This window comes from Bombus pascuorum, chromosome 3 (assembly GCF_905332965.1).
Source record: "Bombus pascuorum chromosome 3, iyBomPasc1.1, whole genome shotgun sequence".
Taxonomy (NCBI): Eukaryota; Metazoa; Arthropoda; class Insecta; order Hymenoptera; family Apidae; genus Bombus; species Bombus pascuorum.
This window is the reverse complement of record NC_083490.1, coordinates 112,501-130,426: the sequence shown is the minus strand read 5'-3', so window position 1 is coordinate 130,426 and position 17,926 is coordinate 112,501. Positions and strand designations below refer to the sequence as shown.

The window sequence follows — 17,926 nt, the reverse complement described above, 5'->3', positions numbered from 1 at the left end:
AATCGAATTCTATTAATATGGAAGGCAATCACTATGTTTTGCAATTCATTTTCTTGTAATATATCTTATAATTATAATCAGGGAGCACTTTACGCTAGTTGGACAGAATAGCGGCGAACTCGCAGAGATTTCTGCGCAGGAAACGCCGTTAGGTTGTTTAGCATTTTCCAATGGCCAACGATTAATGGTAAAAGAAATGAAAGGACAAGGACGCTTAGATTTCGCGATATAATCGTATAGATTTACGCGTACTATCGTAAATCGTGGTGAGAAAAACACGCCCATCCTTCCTCGTCGTGAAAGGATAAGGAGTGTATCTTAGCCGGAACGTTGGATCGGATAGGAACGTCGATCCTCCGATATCCTTGTTTCGTCTCTTTTCGTTTATTACGTTATCACGTTTATAAGCGTCGTTTATTACGTTGTATTACAACGTAACGATTAACGAGTCGTTTTTAGCCACCTCGGAACTGTTTCGTTCTCGCTAGTAGACCGTACGAAAGGCGGCAGGACGTTCTATATATGAAACTGCGACGAAACACGCAATCGCGTTTTCTTTCTGCTCGATGTGTGAAACGTGCGCGTCGAAATGCTAGAGCCGTGGTAAAGTTTATCCTTCGCTTGCAAAACAACTATTTACGGTCGACTATTGGCGAGAAAGTTCCGGCGATTCGCGCGAAATGCATATGTAGATAACGTCGATCGCGATTCCTATCCGTTTAACTTTCTAAAACGAAGGGTGACGACGAAGGGAAACTATGTATACAACAAAAGCCTTGTATTTTTCTTCTTTTTCTTCTCTGCTCCTCCTCTTATTCACACCTTCGGAGATTCTCTTATCAGCTTCTCTTTCGTTGGTTCACCTCGCTTTTTCGTAAGCTCGGTTCCCGTAACTTAACCTAAGACGCCAAGTATTGCGATACAAATCTCGCAATACAAATGTACGCGTGTTACATATTTGTTTATTGGACCGCGTTCGAAATCCCCTCGGTGATAAAGAAATTCGCTGACATTGCGTGCTTTTAGATTCTAGACTCTAGATTCCAGATTCTCGATTCTAGATCGTTGCGTAATATCGTGTTATATTGGTCGTCAAAGACAGAGCAACTTCGACCAGTGAATGGCGAAAAACATATACACTTTCGGCTCTCCCACCTCTCCGATTCAAACTCGCTGTTTCGTACTTGAACTTTGGCGATCTCGCATTGAACTCTACAGTTTTTGTAAATTTATTTCGCGAAATTATTTATCGACAAACAAACACATTGAAACGTTGATTTCGCGTCGATTGCGCGTCGATTGAAATTTATTGATTTTCTATTAGATGAATAGAATTGTTAAAGTTTGACAACATTTTAAATTACACAAATCGTTAGAAATTTATATACGCAAAAGGGATATAAATTATTGGCAGATTGGCAGAAATTAGTATAAAACATTGCGAGTATAAGCGATGATAATTAAGCAATTATGTAGAGATAGAAACGGTGGCAAAAGTAGTCGCTTATAGAACGATCAGACGAATTAGCATCGCGCTAAAACAAAAAGAAAAACTTCCATCCATCTTCTGCGGTCTAGAAATCTCTATAGAGCGACTAGTGACAATCGGAAAGGTCGCAACCTCCCACGACGACCAACTCATTCCAGAATTCGCCGAGATTGCTCGTGAGATCGCACTCTCAAACTTTTCCCACTGTCTGGTGCACTCTTTTCCGCGATACAGCTAAATATTTCCTATGCTCTCGCGGCGCCTTCTTATTTCGTGGCTCAGCGTGATTCGTGGGGCCGCGAGCGTGACTCCCTGTTTATCGAAACGAAGCGGGCATTTTGTCGGGATCCCCGGCGACTGCGCGTCCAATACGCCATAGATGTACTATCGATAAGTCGACGGCATTCGCGCGTGGGAGATGGCCGCGGTGCGGGTAACACACGCGGGTCTGCCACGCCCCGAACAATTACCAAGAAGTCGAGGCGGTAAATCAGTCGTCAGACTATGAAACTACGCGTATTATCCCAGGAAAGCCGATTCCTCGTGGAAATCCTTCGTTTGCTCGGATACCGCGCCGCGTTCAATTGCTTCCACACGATTCTTTCCTATCGGTCGGTTGCCCTTTTCGAAATTTCCCAAATGATAAACAGTAGACACCGCGATTTATTATCCATCTTACGCGACATTTATTTGGAAACGGATGAAAGCTATTATTTCGCTTTCGATAACAATTTCTAACGTAGATTTATGACAGCAGATATACAAGAAATCATCAGGTTCGACCGAATCTTCAAACACGATTAAAAGCTTGCGATATCGTGACAGGCAGGTCAAAATCGAATCAATGTAAGAAAACAGATAGAAAACGAAACTTTCCTCTTTATTTAAAATTCTTTTATCACGCGTTTCGAAACACTTTTCTACCGAAAAACGGAGCCAGAGATATGAAATTGTACGTATCGATAATTTCTTTGCCAAATAAACAGGAACAACTCATTGGGGATCGTATACGATCGAAAAACCGCGTCTTGTAAAAACACGCTAAATTAAAAAAAAATTCGGCCGCTGAAAAGCCGTACAATCGGTTAATTCGAGCGACTAAAAGGCGAACGACTCGGAGAGAAGCGAACTCGTGCAGCTTCCCAGGACCGACAAGATGGTGGTGGGCGCGAGCAGCCAGCGGAGATAGCGTATCAGGAGCCGGCGACGGTGAAAAACGCCTGAACACCGTGCACCGCGCGTTGCGCACCGAGCACCGAGCACCGAGCACCGAGCACCGAGCACCGAGCATCGAGCACCGAGCATCGAGCATCGAGCATCGAACACTCGAGCAGTGACGGTGTTGTGACCTGGGTGTGGCGCGGCCGCCGCGACTCGCGGAGATCTCTCGCATATGTGTAACCGTTGGAACGGCCCGCGAGAACGCTCTCCTCTCCCCTTCGTGTGTCCGGGAGTGTGGAGTGTGGAACCGGGCGAAAGCATAGGCTATGCCCCTTATATCCATGAGAAATACGGATAGACGTTGTGCAATCACCTTGTACGCCTGTGCTTTCTTTTTTCTCAGCCAAAACGTTTCGGTGAACTGTACGCGCCTGTGTGTATATTATGCACACGATTAATACAGGGTGCGCCGTTAGAATCCGGACAAAAGAAGTTTTGTGCAGAAAGTTGTTTATTTAAGTCAATACACAAAAACACATGAAAATGTTGTTATATCTCATTTAAAGGGTCCTTGCTGAGAACTTTTATTCTATGTAACCACCCTCTGCCTCTATGACCTGCTCTATTCTTGCTCTAAAGCGCGAGCACGCTGACTTCAACTGGTTGCGTTTAATTGTCGCGAATTCTGACTCGATAGCAGCTCGTAGGGAGTTGACGTTGGGGTGCCTGCATTTATTAGTTTGTCTCTCGATAACGCCCCACACGTAATAGTCCAATGGGTTTAGGTCGGGACTGTTAGGAGGCCAGAAATCTTTCGACCAAAACATGTCCACATTGTCAGAGAGCCAATTTTGAACAAGATGACTTGTGTGAGCAGGTGCGCCATCTTGTTGAAATAAATACGGCCTTCCAGAAGCCGTAATTTCCATCCACGGCTTTATTACTGTCTTCAGGACCTCCAAATAAACCTCCTTTGTGATTCTTTCGCCTTTTTGGAAGAAGTGCGGAGGCATGACGTCGCCCTCACTTGAGACAACGCTCAAAACGTGAACACTTGCTGGAAATTTGGTTTTGCCCACAACAAAATTAAATTACCGTCGATCTTGGGTAGCTAAAGAATTTTATAATTTCGACCGGCGTTCTCCCGGCGCGAAGACTTTCTATAATCGCCGCTCTTCTATCGTATTCCGGGTTTTGCTTAACGAGTTCTGTCATTTTGAGGTTATAGAAGACTTATTGACATATTTAACTAACTTCAGAGTCAATCAGCACAAACATCTGAATTCTAATATGGTGGGAACTACAAATTGAATTCTGTCCGAATTCTAACGGCGCACCCTGTACACGGTACTATTTATAACGGGTAAACGCGTAACCAAGTTTCACGCGTACGCGAAGACAAACGGGATATTACGAGCGGTAATTAAAACCGTTCCGTCGAAAACGCTCGATCCAACGCCGATTATTTCTATTGTTTTACGCGTCTAATCGATCGTCGCTCTTATTTACGATTTACCAGAGATCGCGTGAACATCCTGTGTCGCATTGGTTAGGCGGTTGGGAACGCGGCTTTTTCGTTTCGATGGAGTCTGTGGGAAGATATATTCGTTTCCATCTTTCTCGGTTTTCAAGAAAATAGATCTGTAAAGGTGTCGGAGCGGCCAGTAAAACCTCTACGACTACATACAGTCGTTTCACCAAAAGTCATTCTCCCTCTCACTCGTCCATTCGTTTCTCTTCTTTTCTTTTCGTACTCTCCTCAAAGCCAATAAATCCTCGATAAGAAGACGCCTTCCGATTTTCTCGTTCATCGTAGTCGGTTTCTTCTTTCTTTGGATCTTTGGTGAAAAAAGGTCGGTCTTCTCGTTTCTTTCGACCGTTGGGCGTTCGTGGTAGCCGGCTCGTCGACCTCCTGGCGAGAGACGGCACATTTTTAACGAATATTACGCACGCACGCACGCGATATCCTGTTCGACGTCCGAATCGCTCGCGATCGCTCGCGTTGAACGTTTGTGATCGATAATTCGACGTTGGTCAAAGGATTCTGCTCGATCCTCGTACGACACATATACGCACACACACACACACACACACACACACATACACGTCCTTTCGCTAATTGGATCATCGCGCGCCTTTTTCTTATTTTCCGCTTTCTTTTCTTTATTTCTTCTCTGTTTTCGCTTTTTTTTCGGTAAATTGCAAATTGTCTCGAATTTCGTTCATAACTAGCCGTAAATCGAACGGGCAAAGTCGATTATATCGTTTGCGTAGCAATGGTAAATCGTGAAATTGCAGGCTTAAATTAAATGTCGCGTAGTCGGTGTCGCGCAACAGCGCGTAATGTAACATTATAAATTAATTTTTCAAACGATATGCCTGACACGCCAGGCGTCCCTCGCTACTCGAACCAACGAGTCACGACGAATACGTTCGAAGATTTCTTCCGTTCGATCTTCATTTCGAAATATAATATAAGATCAGACAAATTGAAAATACTGTTCGACCCGAACATATCCGTCGTGTATTCGATTGCCGTCAAAATTTTGCAAGCTGCACGCATTATGAAACGAACGTACGCGTTTCTCGCGTCTTCCGTTGCGTGCCGCGGCTAGCGCGAACCGGAAAAACCACGATTCAGAGAGGGCAGTTTTCTTCGGCCGCGTCCTTTCCCGTCACGCAACTGGGTTGACCAATTACCAGCGATTAATCGAGTCGGCCGGCGGAAAAAACACGAGCTAAGGAACCCGTCTTTGATGGCGAACCTCCGTCTTGGGAATCGCGAGATAGCTTCGCGGGTTTCGTTTTACGTCGACTAGTTCTCCACCTTATTCAGAGTTTCAGGAAGTTTAAAGACGCGGCGCGCAGAACGGATAAGAAACAAATATAATTGATCATTCTCATCGGCTACGTAATATCGAGCAGTAACGATAGACGTCTGTCCTAGTTTATGTTTCTTCCTTTTTTTCGTCCGATACTTTGAAACTTTGAAAATTAGCATGTAAAATCTATCGTATGAAAACTGTTCAAGTCGTTGCATCTCGATATCTCCGTAACCGAACCATAAAACACAACCTAATAAATATATCTCGTCGATTCCCAATTCGTCTGACGAACGCGACTGCGACAGTGGAATCTCCTTGGGTAAGCTCCAGGACGCTTCTCGCCATCGTCCATAATCGTTTTCGCGATTACGACCGCCAGGAATCGGCAGTGATCGCTGATCAGAGAGAAGCGCGCCGTTCCGTTCCGTTCTAAGAAAAGCATTTCGTATCCTATAGCGTCGCGTCGCAGGCGTCGCAGCCAATCAACAGCGAGAATTCAACGGAGAATTTCAACCACGTTGGCAGAAACGCAATCAGCTTTACGAGCGCGTCGGGTTTCCGGATTTTTTCTATCCCTTCCGGCGAATCATACTTGATTCCGCCCCGCCTTCTCCTATCCACGAATTTACAGTTATCCGTGAGATGTACGCGTCAGGGTGGGGTACTCGTTCTCCTCCTTCTTTCTCTTCTCCTGCAAGTCTGACTGACACTCTTCCGAACCAGAGTTTTCTGATTCCTGCAGATTTTTCTTCGAAGGTGAAAAAAAAAAAAAAAAAAAAAAAAAAAAAAAAAAAAAAAAGAAAGAAGCGAGAGGAAAGGCGCGGTTCGAAGAGACGTCCGAGTCATCGGATTTTCGTCGTCGATCTCTTGCGTGAAATTAGCTGTTTATATGACCGTTAGCTCGGCCTCGGCCAACGTCGGTCGTATCGGCGTGTCTAGATCCCACGTGTACATACGATGCAAGCTTGCGTCAGAATAGGAGAAACAGAGATTCTTAGGGAAAATGTTGGGGAGAGGATTTACGGTTAACTTTGCCGGATATACGACAGACTGGAGGGCGTGTTTTCATAGAAAAAGAGGTACGGATAATGCCGTCATTTTCCTCCGCGATACTCTACGTGTGGTACATCGCGTCGGCGTCGCGTTCCGATGCGCCAGGCATCGGGCAAATAGTAAACGAAAAACGCGAACGCGTACAGGATGCGCGTACTCGGAGCTTGCTTTCCACCGTTTCCTCTACAGTTATTCCGCAAAATTTCTTAGATATGTACGAACGAAAAAGGAATTCCAAAACAATTACCACAGCAGCACCATCCGAGATTGCGATTCGAAGGAAAATTTATTACAGCACGTTCCGTTCGCTTAACCTTAACCAAGTCTTCCGACGAGGAAACAGCTATCCTCGCGCATCTTCTTCTCTCATTCCCTTGATGAGATATCCGACGAGATCTTCTTTTCATTCGATTCGGTGAATAACAACGCAGTCACCGGCGGCGATTCACCTGCCCTGCGACTCGTCGTTACGTCGCGTCGCCCGCGTTAACGTCATCGCCGAGGACGATCGAAGCGGACAGCTCTCCTTCTCCCCCCCTCCCTCCCTCCCTCCCTCCCTCCCTCCCTCTCTCTCTCTCTCTCTCTCTCTCTCTCTCTCGTTCAGGTAGCTGAGAGACTGCTGCAGTCGCGACCGTTAATCGCGAAAATCATCTGGCCTCTCGCAGGTGCTCGCCGTCTCTCGCTTCTTTTCTTCCGTGCAACTCAACCTTCGACCCGAAGATGCTTGCCAGGTCAGCCACTTTGATCACTCGAAACTCGAAACTCGAAACACTCGTCTTATTACATCTACCCACCGTCGTTACGGCTGCCTTCGTTGGCAGAGACACGGTTTCTGCTCGAGTTACGTCGATCGAGAATTCGAGAGATGAAAGGGAAACGCGACCAGCAACACAGCGCTTGATCGTTTGAGAAAACAAACCTTCGTACACGTTCCGTTGTAAGTAATAGAAATGAGTTGAGCGACTACTCGCCGAAATTTCTTTTTATTCGACGCGCGACGATAAAAATACTAAAACGATGGATTTTTCGTCTATGGAAAAAAATTCAGGCCTAACCTAGATTTTCTCTCCATAAAATAACGTTATATTCTGCGATGTTAAATTGCCGGAGCGTCCGAAATTCCCGTATCTTTCCTGTCGACTTGCCTTTATTTCCTCTCAAACGTTATTTATCTCGTTAAAATTCTTCGGCGGAACATTTCCTGCTTGTACGTCGATCTTGGAGAAACGCGAAAAATTCTTGCGAATTTTCGCAAACGAGGCAAGGAACGAGGTTGATTGGCACCGAGAGAAGAATTTCTCTTTAACGCGTGGATTCCGTGACACGGGCTCTCTTCCATAATTAAACCAAACATGGATCAGGTTTGTTCTCGAGCCAAGTCGCCGTGCCATCATCCAAGGCAGCCGTTCGTCGCAAACCAGCGTTTTCAACCTTTCCACCGTTTTGTTGATTATTCGCCCAAACGCGAACGTCCGAATGACTTTGCTCTTGCAGTCTGCTCTCGGTACGAATCGACAAGAGGCGAGGATCTTCAAAGGATTCCGCGACCGCACGGTAATGTGTTTTATGGGCGTCGTCGATCTCGCCAGCATCGCAGGTACAAGTCCATATCTCGAGCAACAGCAAATTGCCTTTTCTTTTCTCCTCTCTCTGTCTCTCTCTCTCTCTCTCTCTCTCTCTTTCTCCGAAAACACCTACGCATTCTACATCTGCCAAATATACCAGTGTCGCTGATTTTTACGATATCAACTGTATCGTTTGAAAAATCGTCTCTTAGCGTACTCTCGTTAATTCACATTCTAAAATCTAAGATACGATTACAAAATACCTGTGTAACGTAATAATCGTGGAAACGCGCTCGCTTCAATGTTGTGCGATCCAAGGCATCGATGAGTTTTCATCTCGTATCACGGGTTGCCAATAACAATGGCTTTCAATGCGCATTAACGTTATAACCGTCAAGTCCATTAGCCGAATGCAAAGCGGCATCTTTGAAGCTGCTGTTTGTTCGCTTCCTCGATGCTCATAATCAACCGATACCAGGCTCGATACAGCGATACATATTCAGCGTGACTCGGAACACGGTCTGCAAATACATACATACATACATACATACATACATACATGTACGTAGGAAGCAGAGAAACGAAGCAACGCGCATTTAAATTAGAAAATCATCGATAGCTCGTTGGAAAAGGATTCGCGAGCCATTTCGTAGCGATATTCGACGGTGGTAAAAGGTAAAAGCGTTTCGCGTAGGACGCGGACGCACGCTCGATGGGTGGTGGCGGCCGTTGTTGATTAATAACGTGCACGATGCACTTTGTTACCTCACGCATCGATTACGTCCCACGTGGAATTCGCGCACCATCGAAGACGACTGTTGACGATATTACGTATAACGTATACGACATCGAGATCCAGTTGCGCGAATCCTCCGTCACGTAGGTGAACGCGCGACTAAAGCAAGCGCGTGACGTGCAATATGTACTCGGGTAACTAGGTTGATTCGGCTTAAAATAGCAGTTTTCTCCTCATTGTTTTGGGAAACAAGTTGGAAATAACGAAAGCTTCGTTCGTCGCATCTGACATATTTGTCGGAGAAAATCTTATTCTGCAGATTATTCGTTGCATCGTATCGTTGGTCAATTTGCCTTTTTCGCTACGGTTTATAAAGCGAACATTTTACTTCTAGACAAGTCCAAGTAAAATCTATCATTTAGAAAGGTATCCGATCGATGGCCGATAATTTTACAAGCGACCGTTTATCAAAAGTTCTTGCTCCCTCTAATTCTAAGCGAATTCGAAATCTAAGCGAATAGGATAAAACGCTGAGCTCGCGTTCCACTATACGCTATTAAGACGGTAGACGCTTTCGTGTTCGTAGTAGATTCGTATTCGCGTTCGTTAAGCGTTCGTTCGAAGCTAAACGTAAAAGCATATAGATGCAGAAGGGAAAAGGACGGAAGAGAAGGACGAAGAGAGGCGAGAGCCGCTCTCGATGCCGAACGAAAGGATTGGAAGAGGATGGATCGTGGATAGTGGATCCGCGAGCCGTGTGTTGGGTTTCGCATAGTTTATCAATGCGCGTAGGCTGGTTCGAGAACAGCGGCGCGGCACGGCGCGACGCGGCGAGGCAATAGATTACAATTATCCGAACACGCCTGGCTAAACGTGGGAGTTGCCAGCACGGACACGAACGACCGCGAACGGCGCGGATCCGATTCTCGCCTTCTCTGCTTCTCGCCAAACCCAAATTGCATTCGACCAATTCTATCATCGTTGCACGCCTTTTCCCCTTTCCAGGCAGACGGACGAACGAACGAACGAACGAACGAACGAACGAACGAACGAAGAAGCGAACGATGGACCACATCGCGCTTCGCATTCTTTCGTCGTTCCTCGCTTTTCACTTTCAACGGTTTATTCTCTTCGAGTCTTTAAATTCTCGTTCCGTTACAAGACTGTCCACAGCTGGTGGAACATGGGCGCAAAAATCACGGAGAAAAGCCGATCGTATTAATGGTAACGAGTTCTTTGAAACAAGATTAAAACGAACAAACGTAGCGCGATACGAGAATGTATGATACCCAAGAAGAAAAATCAGTGCACGCTGCTTAATGATTCATGATGCGCGTAAATTCGTTGCCTACTTGTATTGGTACTAAAGATTCGAGAGGAAACGACGAGGATATGCCACCGTGTGTACAGCGTACGTGCGTTCACAGCTGAATTAGCCGCATCATTGTCCGAATGGAAAAACAGACAGAGAAATATTAATGCGAATACGATAAAAATCCGTGCGTCATCCGGTTGACAAACGGCAGCGACGTTTCCGCGAACGACCGATGGAATTTACAACGTCGTGTTCGTATTCAACGTGCTATAATCATATAGCCTTTTTTAATTTCTACAATACGAGTATACATATGTATATACATACTTTACTTTACTTTGACGACACAAAATGATAAATTTACATCTAACTATGAATTAGACGAGTATTTCAGAAATCTTGCTAATCTTTGCCAATCTTTAACGGCCATTCATCGAACAGCGGCAAATTTTTATATCCTTTTGTTTTTCAATAAACTGAAAACGTTGCGTAGAACGTCAAGTAGCTTTCTCCTCCTTGGCATATATGGCGAAAATAGATTCGTTCGCAGCAGCGATTCTGATCAGTTTTGTCTGACGCAGCATTTGCGCTCTGTTCGATCGAATCCTTGTAACGCGGAAGGCCAAGCATCTCGAACGATAACTTTCTCCCATTGAGAAGTCATCGCTAGTCAGCCGTATACGGCCAAAGAATTTCTCGATAGTCGCGCTTGCGATTCGTTACTCAATTCCCTCGCTTATTCTTCTAAATGAATTCTGCGCCAATTAAGCGGCCAGACCGTTTGGATCGCGTCTGAAATCAGCGGAAATTGTATTACAGTAGACGCCGTCGACTTTCTTTCTTTTACTATACAGACTTTCTTTATAAAAGATATCAAAAGATATCATCGAGAAGAGATATCAAGAAAGGTATCGAGATTATCAGAAGATTTCGTACCTTTTGCATTTTCCTGCTTGTATTTCAGCGTCGTCGTATTTTTTCACCTGACGCTTCATTCCAATCGGTTGGTTTAAATATAATAAAGAGAATCTTCGATGCAGCAGCGTTAAAGCTAAGTTGACGTTAAAGCCGAAGAAAATCGAACGAGATGGCTGAATTATTCGTTGTTAAAACTTTGTTAATCGTCGGTCAGTTGTTATTACTGTCGATAATTGACACGATTATCGACATCATCGGCGTTAGACGGCGGATAAGAAGGCAAGATGAAAAAAGCGTAAAGAGTCGATCGATCATAGACGCAATTAGCGGTGGACGTTTATCTGGTTGATCCGGGTTCGGTGCCCCTTCTCGATTGCCGCGTCCAATCGAAGATGTATCGAAGGAAAAATCGAAAGGCTGATCCTGTCTGTCTTACGACTCGGTTCGCCTGCTCCACGATATTCGTAATTTCGCGAGTCGCGCTCCATACGAAAAAGTCGTACACGTATACGTGGATGATGTATATTGCTTCCAATTATACTCAAAGATGAAAGCGATAGGGTTATGCGACAGCACTCAAAGTCCCGAACATTTGAGAAATAATCAAACGATTTGTTTAAAAATTAATTAATTACACCGTAAATCCAATTTGGACGCGATATTCGTACAAGCCATTCGTGTAAGCCCGCAGCTTACAAGCCCATCCGCCTCCACTCTCCTTCCTTATACTCTGACGATACACTTCGTAACGGAAAAATTTGATAAAAGTTCGTATCTTATACAGAGATATTATATCTAATTTAGCTGGTATCGGGAGAATAATTTCGTTTACCGTTGTTTCAGGTTTCACTGGTACCCAGTGCGAGATCGACATCGACGAGTGCGCGGCAAAGCCATGCCTGAACAGAGGCGTCTGCACCGACCTGATCAATTCCTTTAAATGCAACTGTGCCAACGGATTTGCTGGTTCTCACTGTCAAATCAATATAGACGACTGCGCCTCGTCACCGTGCAAGAACGGCGGTATCTGTCAGGATTCTATAGCCAAGTACACGTGCGACTGCCCGCCAGGATTCACTGGAGCATCCTGCGAAACGAACATCAACGACTGCCAATCCAATCCTTGCCACAGCGGCACTTGCATCGATGGCGAGAACAGCTTCAGCTGCAATTGCTTCCCAGGATTCACCGGCAAACTGTGTCAGACGCAGATCGACGAGTGCGAGAGCAATCCTTGCCAATTTGGAGGAAGGTGCGAAGACCGTATTAATGGTTACCAATGTATTTGTAGACCTGGCACCTCTGGAACAAACTGCGAGGTGAACGTGAACGAATGTTATAGCAATCCATGTAGAAACGGAGCCAAGTGTATCGACGGGATCAATAGGTGAGCCCATGGTTCGTTAGTTATGGGGATCGTTTTTCGGGTGTCGGCGGCTTACCGCGATCAAATCAATTTGAAACGCACGATTCTACGTTTTGCCCATTTTAACCGCAACTTTAATACGACATTCGCAACTTTTGTTTTAGCGATGCGTTAATACTTCCCTACTTTTAATTTCGATGGCCGATGCACGTTTTACAGCGAATTATCGTTTAAAAGTATCTATCCTCGCGAAACGTGTCGACGTTGTGCGACGTTTCAGAATTTGTAGCGATATAAACGATGGACGGTAAGAGTTAATCGTATCCTCAGTGGACACGGTACGTTTTCTTTCAGATACTCGTGCGAGTGCGAGCCGGGATTCACCGGTCAACACTGTGAAACGGATATCAACGAGTGCGCCAGCAATCCCTGCGCCAACGGCGGACGGTGCATAGATTTGATAAATGGCTTCCGGTGCGATTGTCCTCGCGGTTACTACGACGCTAGATGTTTAAGCGACGTGGACGAATGCGCCAGCAATCCTTGCGTGAACGGTGGCACTTGCGAGGACGGTGTCAACCAGTTTATCTGCCACTGTTTGCCCGGTTATGGTGGCAAGAGATGCGAGGCGGACATCGACGAATGCGGCTCGAATCCTTGTCAACACGGTGGCACCTGCAACGACCATCTGAATGGATACAGCTGCAAGTGCCTAGCTGGATACGCTGGTACTAATTGCGAGACAAATATCGACGATTGCGCGGACAATCCTTGCCAGAACGGCGGTTCTTGCATCGACCTTGTCAACGATTATAAATGCGTTTGCGAATTGCCACACACGGGGAGGAACTGCGAGGACAAGCTAGATCCTTGTTCACCTAACAAGTACGAATTTCTCTGTTACGCTTCACTAAACTTTTTTCCCACCTTCTTTTCTTCAAACGACACGAGATTCTTCTTTGCATAACGGAGGCCCTCCTTGTCTAAAGGTAGCCGATTTTCATGAGTTTCTCTCGGCAAAACTATCCTTTGAAATTGGAGTACAGTACGAAACCTTGGAATAATATGAAAAAAAAAGGGCCAAACGGCAAGACGCGTATATTTGAAAAAAAAAAAAGAAAAAAATAGTTTTATAATCTATTATCCTATTATTCTATTATCCTATTATCCACTTATCATTATAACGTACCACCCGTTGTCTTTGCTTTCGAATAACAGATGTCTTCATGGCGCCAAGTGTTCACCATCCTCAAATTTCCTGGATTTCGCCTGCACTTGCACGGTCGGTTACACTGGCAGACTCTGCGACGAGGACGTCGACGAGTGTGTAATGACCTCTCCATGCAGAAACGGTGCTACCTGCAGAAACACCAATGGCTCGTACCAGTGCCTTTGTGCAAAGGGCTACGAAGGTCGGGATTGTATCATTAACACCGATGACTGCGCTTCCTGTAAGTATCAAGCATTAACCTATATTACATCGTTACATAGGTTATAGTATTACATATTTATAATACTATGTGTAATATACAAGTATATATTTATAATACCATGTATATTGATCGTTCAAGCAGACGCAAGCAATCTAATCCGAGCAATGTGAATTTATCATTTCCAGTTCCCTGTCAGAATGGCGGCACTTGCTTGGACGGTATCGGCGACTATACCTGTCTCTGCGTAGATGGTTTCAGTGGCAAACACTGCGAGATCGATGTAGACGAATGTTTGTCACAACCATGTCAAAACGGTGCAATCTGCAAAGAATACGTAAACTCGTACACCTGTCAATGTCAACTCGGATTCTCCGGTATAAATTGTCAAACCAACGACGAAGATTGCACCGACAGTAGCTGCATGAATGGCGGTAAATGCATCGACGGCATCAACAACTATACCTGTGTCTGCAAACCTGGCTACACCGGTTCAAACTGCCAGTATCGTATCAACGAATGCGACAGTTTGCCCTGTCTGAATGGAGCCACCTGTCACGACCACGTTCAGTATTACACTTGCCACTGCCCTTACGGATATACCGGAGCCAGATGCGATCAGTACGTGGATTGGTGTGCGGATAATCCCTGCGAGAACCAGGCTACCTGCGTCCAGCACAAAAATAAGTACCAATGTAATTGTTCCCCTGGCTGGACCGGTAAAGTCTGTGACGTTGAGATGGTTTCCTGCAAAGACGCGGCTATAAGGAAAGGAGTGCCGGAGAAAAACCTGTGTAATAACGGCACTTGCGAGGACATAGGTAATAGCCACCGTTGTCACTGCCTAGAAGGATACACAGGTTCTTATTGTCAAGAAGAAGTCAACGAGTGTGACTCCGCCCCGTGTCAAAACGGTGCTACTTGCAAGGATCTCGTCGGATCTTATCAGTGTCAGTGTACGAAAGGTTTCCAAGGGCAGAATTGCGAGCTTAACGTGGATGATTGCAGGCCTAATCCTTGCCAGAACGGCGGCACGTGTCACGATCTGATCAGTAACTTCAGTTGCTCCTGTCCTCCTGGTACTTTAGGCTTCATATGCGAGCTGAACGTGGACGACTGTGCTGTCGGCACGTGCCACAACAACGGTACCTGTACCGACAAAGTCGGCGGATTCGAGTGCAAATGTCCTCCGGGCTTCGTGGGACCTAGATGCGAGGGTGATATTAACGAGTGCTTGTCCAATCCTTGTTCTTCGCCAGGGACTCAGGATTGCGTGCAATTAGTCAACAACTATCACTGCAACTGCAAACCTGGCTACATGGGACGCCACTGCGAGGTGAAAGTGAACTTCTGCGACAGCTCGCCGTGTCAAAATGGAGGCGTTTGCACCGCGAAGCAAGCTGGACACACTTGTCTCTGCCCTAGTGACTATTACGGAAACAATTGCGAATTCGCCGGCTCCTATTGCGACAGAGAGCCTTGCTTGAATGGCGGTACTTGCAGAGTGGCCGAAACGGACGTTGGATACAGATGTTATTGTCCACCTGGAACGACCGGAACACACTGCGAGATAGACGCCAGAGACGAATGCGCCAGTAATCCGTGCCAACAATCCAATGCCGTTTGCAAAAACCTTCTTGGCGATTACGCTTGCGATTGCCCACCCAAGTGGACCGGTAAGAACTGCGAAATTTACGATCCTAACTACGGAGGAGGTATCTTTGGCAGTCCGAGCTCCAACATCCCGAAAACCATGAACGCGTATGACCTTGATTTGGAATTGGAGAGAAAGAAATGCATTGAGAACAGATGCGAGGAGAAGTCTGGTAACCACCATTGTGACGAGGAATGTAACAAATACGCTTGCAACTTCGACGGAAATGATTGTTCCTTGGGTATTAATCCGTGGCGTAATTGCACTGCTCCTATCAACTGTTGGGACGTTTTCATGAACGACGTTTGCGACGAGGTTTGCAACAATGCCCAGTGTTTGTTCGATGGAAGGGACTGCGAGAAGAAATTGGCACCGTGCAAGTAAGTACTACAATATCATTCAGATACGTGTACGCGTACATCTGTCTTGTCGTAATAATAATCGTAATAATAATCTTAATAATAATCTTGTTCGATCCCCTTTCTCATTTCTACAGTCCTATCTATGACGCTTACTGTCGCAAACACTACGCCAACGGGCACTGCGATTACGGCTGCAACAACGAGGAATGTAATTGGGACGGTCTGGATTGTGACAGGGAACCGCCGTCATTGGCAGAAGGTGTGATTTCAGTAGTGGTAAGGATGGACATGCAGACGTTCCGCTCCAACGTGGTCGCGTTTCTCAGGGACATCGGCCACGAATTAAGAACCACTTTAAGGGTAAAGCTAGACGAACTCGGCAATGAGATGATATATCCCTGGAAGAGAGAAAGAGACGCCGGTTTGCGCACCAACTTCTTTGGTCGACCGACCACCATCTACACCAACACGCAAAATGGTGTAATCGCCTATTTGGAGATCGACAACAGAAAATGTACCGTTACTCAAGGAGCAGTTTGTTTCCCATCAGCCAACGAAGCGGCGGAATATCTGGCTGCCACCGCGTCCAAACACTCCTTATCTCGCAACTTCCCGATCGAACAAGTCCGAGGAGTCGTGGGGCCACAGGGTCCAGAGTACCCGGAGGCTCCAACCAACTACAAGTACGTTTTCATCGGTGTCGTGATCGTGGTGCTTGGAGGATTATTGATCGGTGTGCTGGTCACGGCGCAGAGGAAACGAGCGGTGGGTGTCACCTGGTTTCCAGAAGGATTTTTACGCACCAACAGTGGAAGCGGACAGCGTCGTAGATCGAGAAGACGTGGACCAGATGGTCAAGAAATGAGAAACTTGAACAAACAACCGTCGGTGAATTGCATGGATCTTGATGTAGGGAATGGACGAGCGCAACAATGGTCGGACGACGAGTCAGATTTACCACCTTCGAAGAGGATGAGGGCGATAGAACCTGGATACGCCAGCGATCACACCGCCATTACGGATTACGAGGAAACGGAGCCTCGAATGTGGACTCAGCAGCATTTGGACGCCGCGGAGATTCGTAGACCGGACGCCGGAGTCTTGACACCGCCTAGTCTCGAACATGGCCAAGACGTGGACGCCAGAGGACCTTGCGGCATGACACCGTTGATGGTCGCTGCTGTACGAGGTGGAGGACTAGACACCGGGGAAGAGGAGGACGAGAGCGACGGAACGGCGGCCGTGATTGCCGATCTAGTTGCACAGGGCGCAGATTTGAACGCCACCACGGATAAAAGTGGCGAAACGTCTCTCCATCTGGCGGCAAGGTATGCCAGAGCTGACGCGGCCAAGAGGCTTCTTGACGCTGGCGCGGACGCCAACTCTCAGGACAATACCGGTAGAACGCCTCTTCATTCTGCCGTCGCTGCCGATGCGATGGGAGTCTTCCAAATACTGTTAAGGAACAGAGCAACGAATCTGAACGCACGTATGCACGATGGAACCACGCCACTGATTCTGGCCGCTCGTCTCGCCACCGAGGGAATGGTGGAAGATCTCATTAACGCTGACGCTGATATCAACGCAGCCGACAACAGTGGCAAAACGGCGCTCCACTGGGCTGCGGCTGTTAACAACGTGGACGCTGTCAACATACTTCTGGTCCATGGCGCGAATAGGGACGCGCAAGACGACAAGGACGAAACGCCGTTGTTCCTTGCCGCCAGGGAAGGCAGCTTCGAAGCGTGTAAAGCGTTGCTCGATACTTTCGCCAACAGGGAGATAACCGATCACATGGATCGATTGCCGAGAGACGTGGCCAGCGAGAGATTACATCACGACATCGTTAGATTACTGGACGAGCACGTACCCAGGTCGCCACAGATGGTGAATGTGATACCAAACGGACCTCTCATGGGTAAGCTATTTTCTTTCATCCTCAACCTCTTAGTTGTATATTCAGTGTATTCGTTCCCGATGTATTTTTACACGTACAAATGCAACGCGATATTCAAATTGTCAATGATTCGATCCTGTGTCGTAGGCTCGCCA

At 46.4% G+C, this 17,926-nt stretch overlaps 1 protein-coding gene across 2 annotated transcripts in view; it reads left to right on the top strand.

The window, feature by feature from the left end:
• The window catches only part of LOC132905203 (neurogenic locus Notch protein), a 185,034-nt gene that overhangs the window by 162,230 nt on the left and 4,878 nt on the right, over positions 1-17,926 (top strand). For both annotated transcript variants that reach the window (XM_060956247.1, XM_060956248.1), the window contains 6 exons: positions 11,906-12,449; positions 12,783-13,313; positions 13,647-13,879; positions 14,047-15,892; positions 16,009-17,792; positions 17,919-17,926. The exon at positions 17,919-17,926 is cut by the window's right edge and continues 4,878 nt beyond it. In XM_060956247.1, coding sequence (XP_060812230.1) covers positions 11,906-12,449; positions 12,783-13,313; positions 13,647-13,879; positions 14,047-15,892; positions 16,009-17,792; positions 17,919-17,926 — 4,946 coding nt within the window. The remainder of the gene's footprint in view (positions 1-11,905; positions 12,450-12,782; positions 13,314-13,646; positions 13,880-14,046; positions 15,893-16,008; positions 17,793-17,918) is intronic.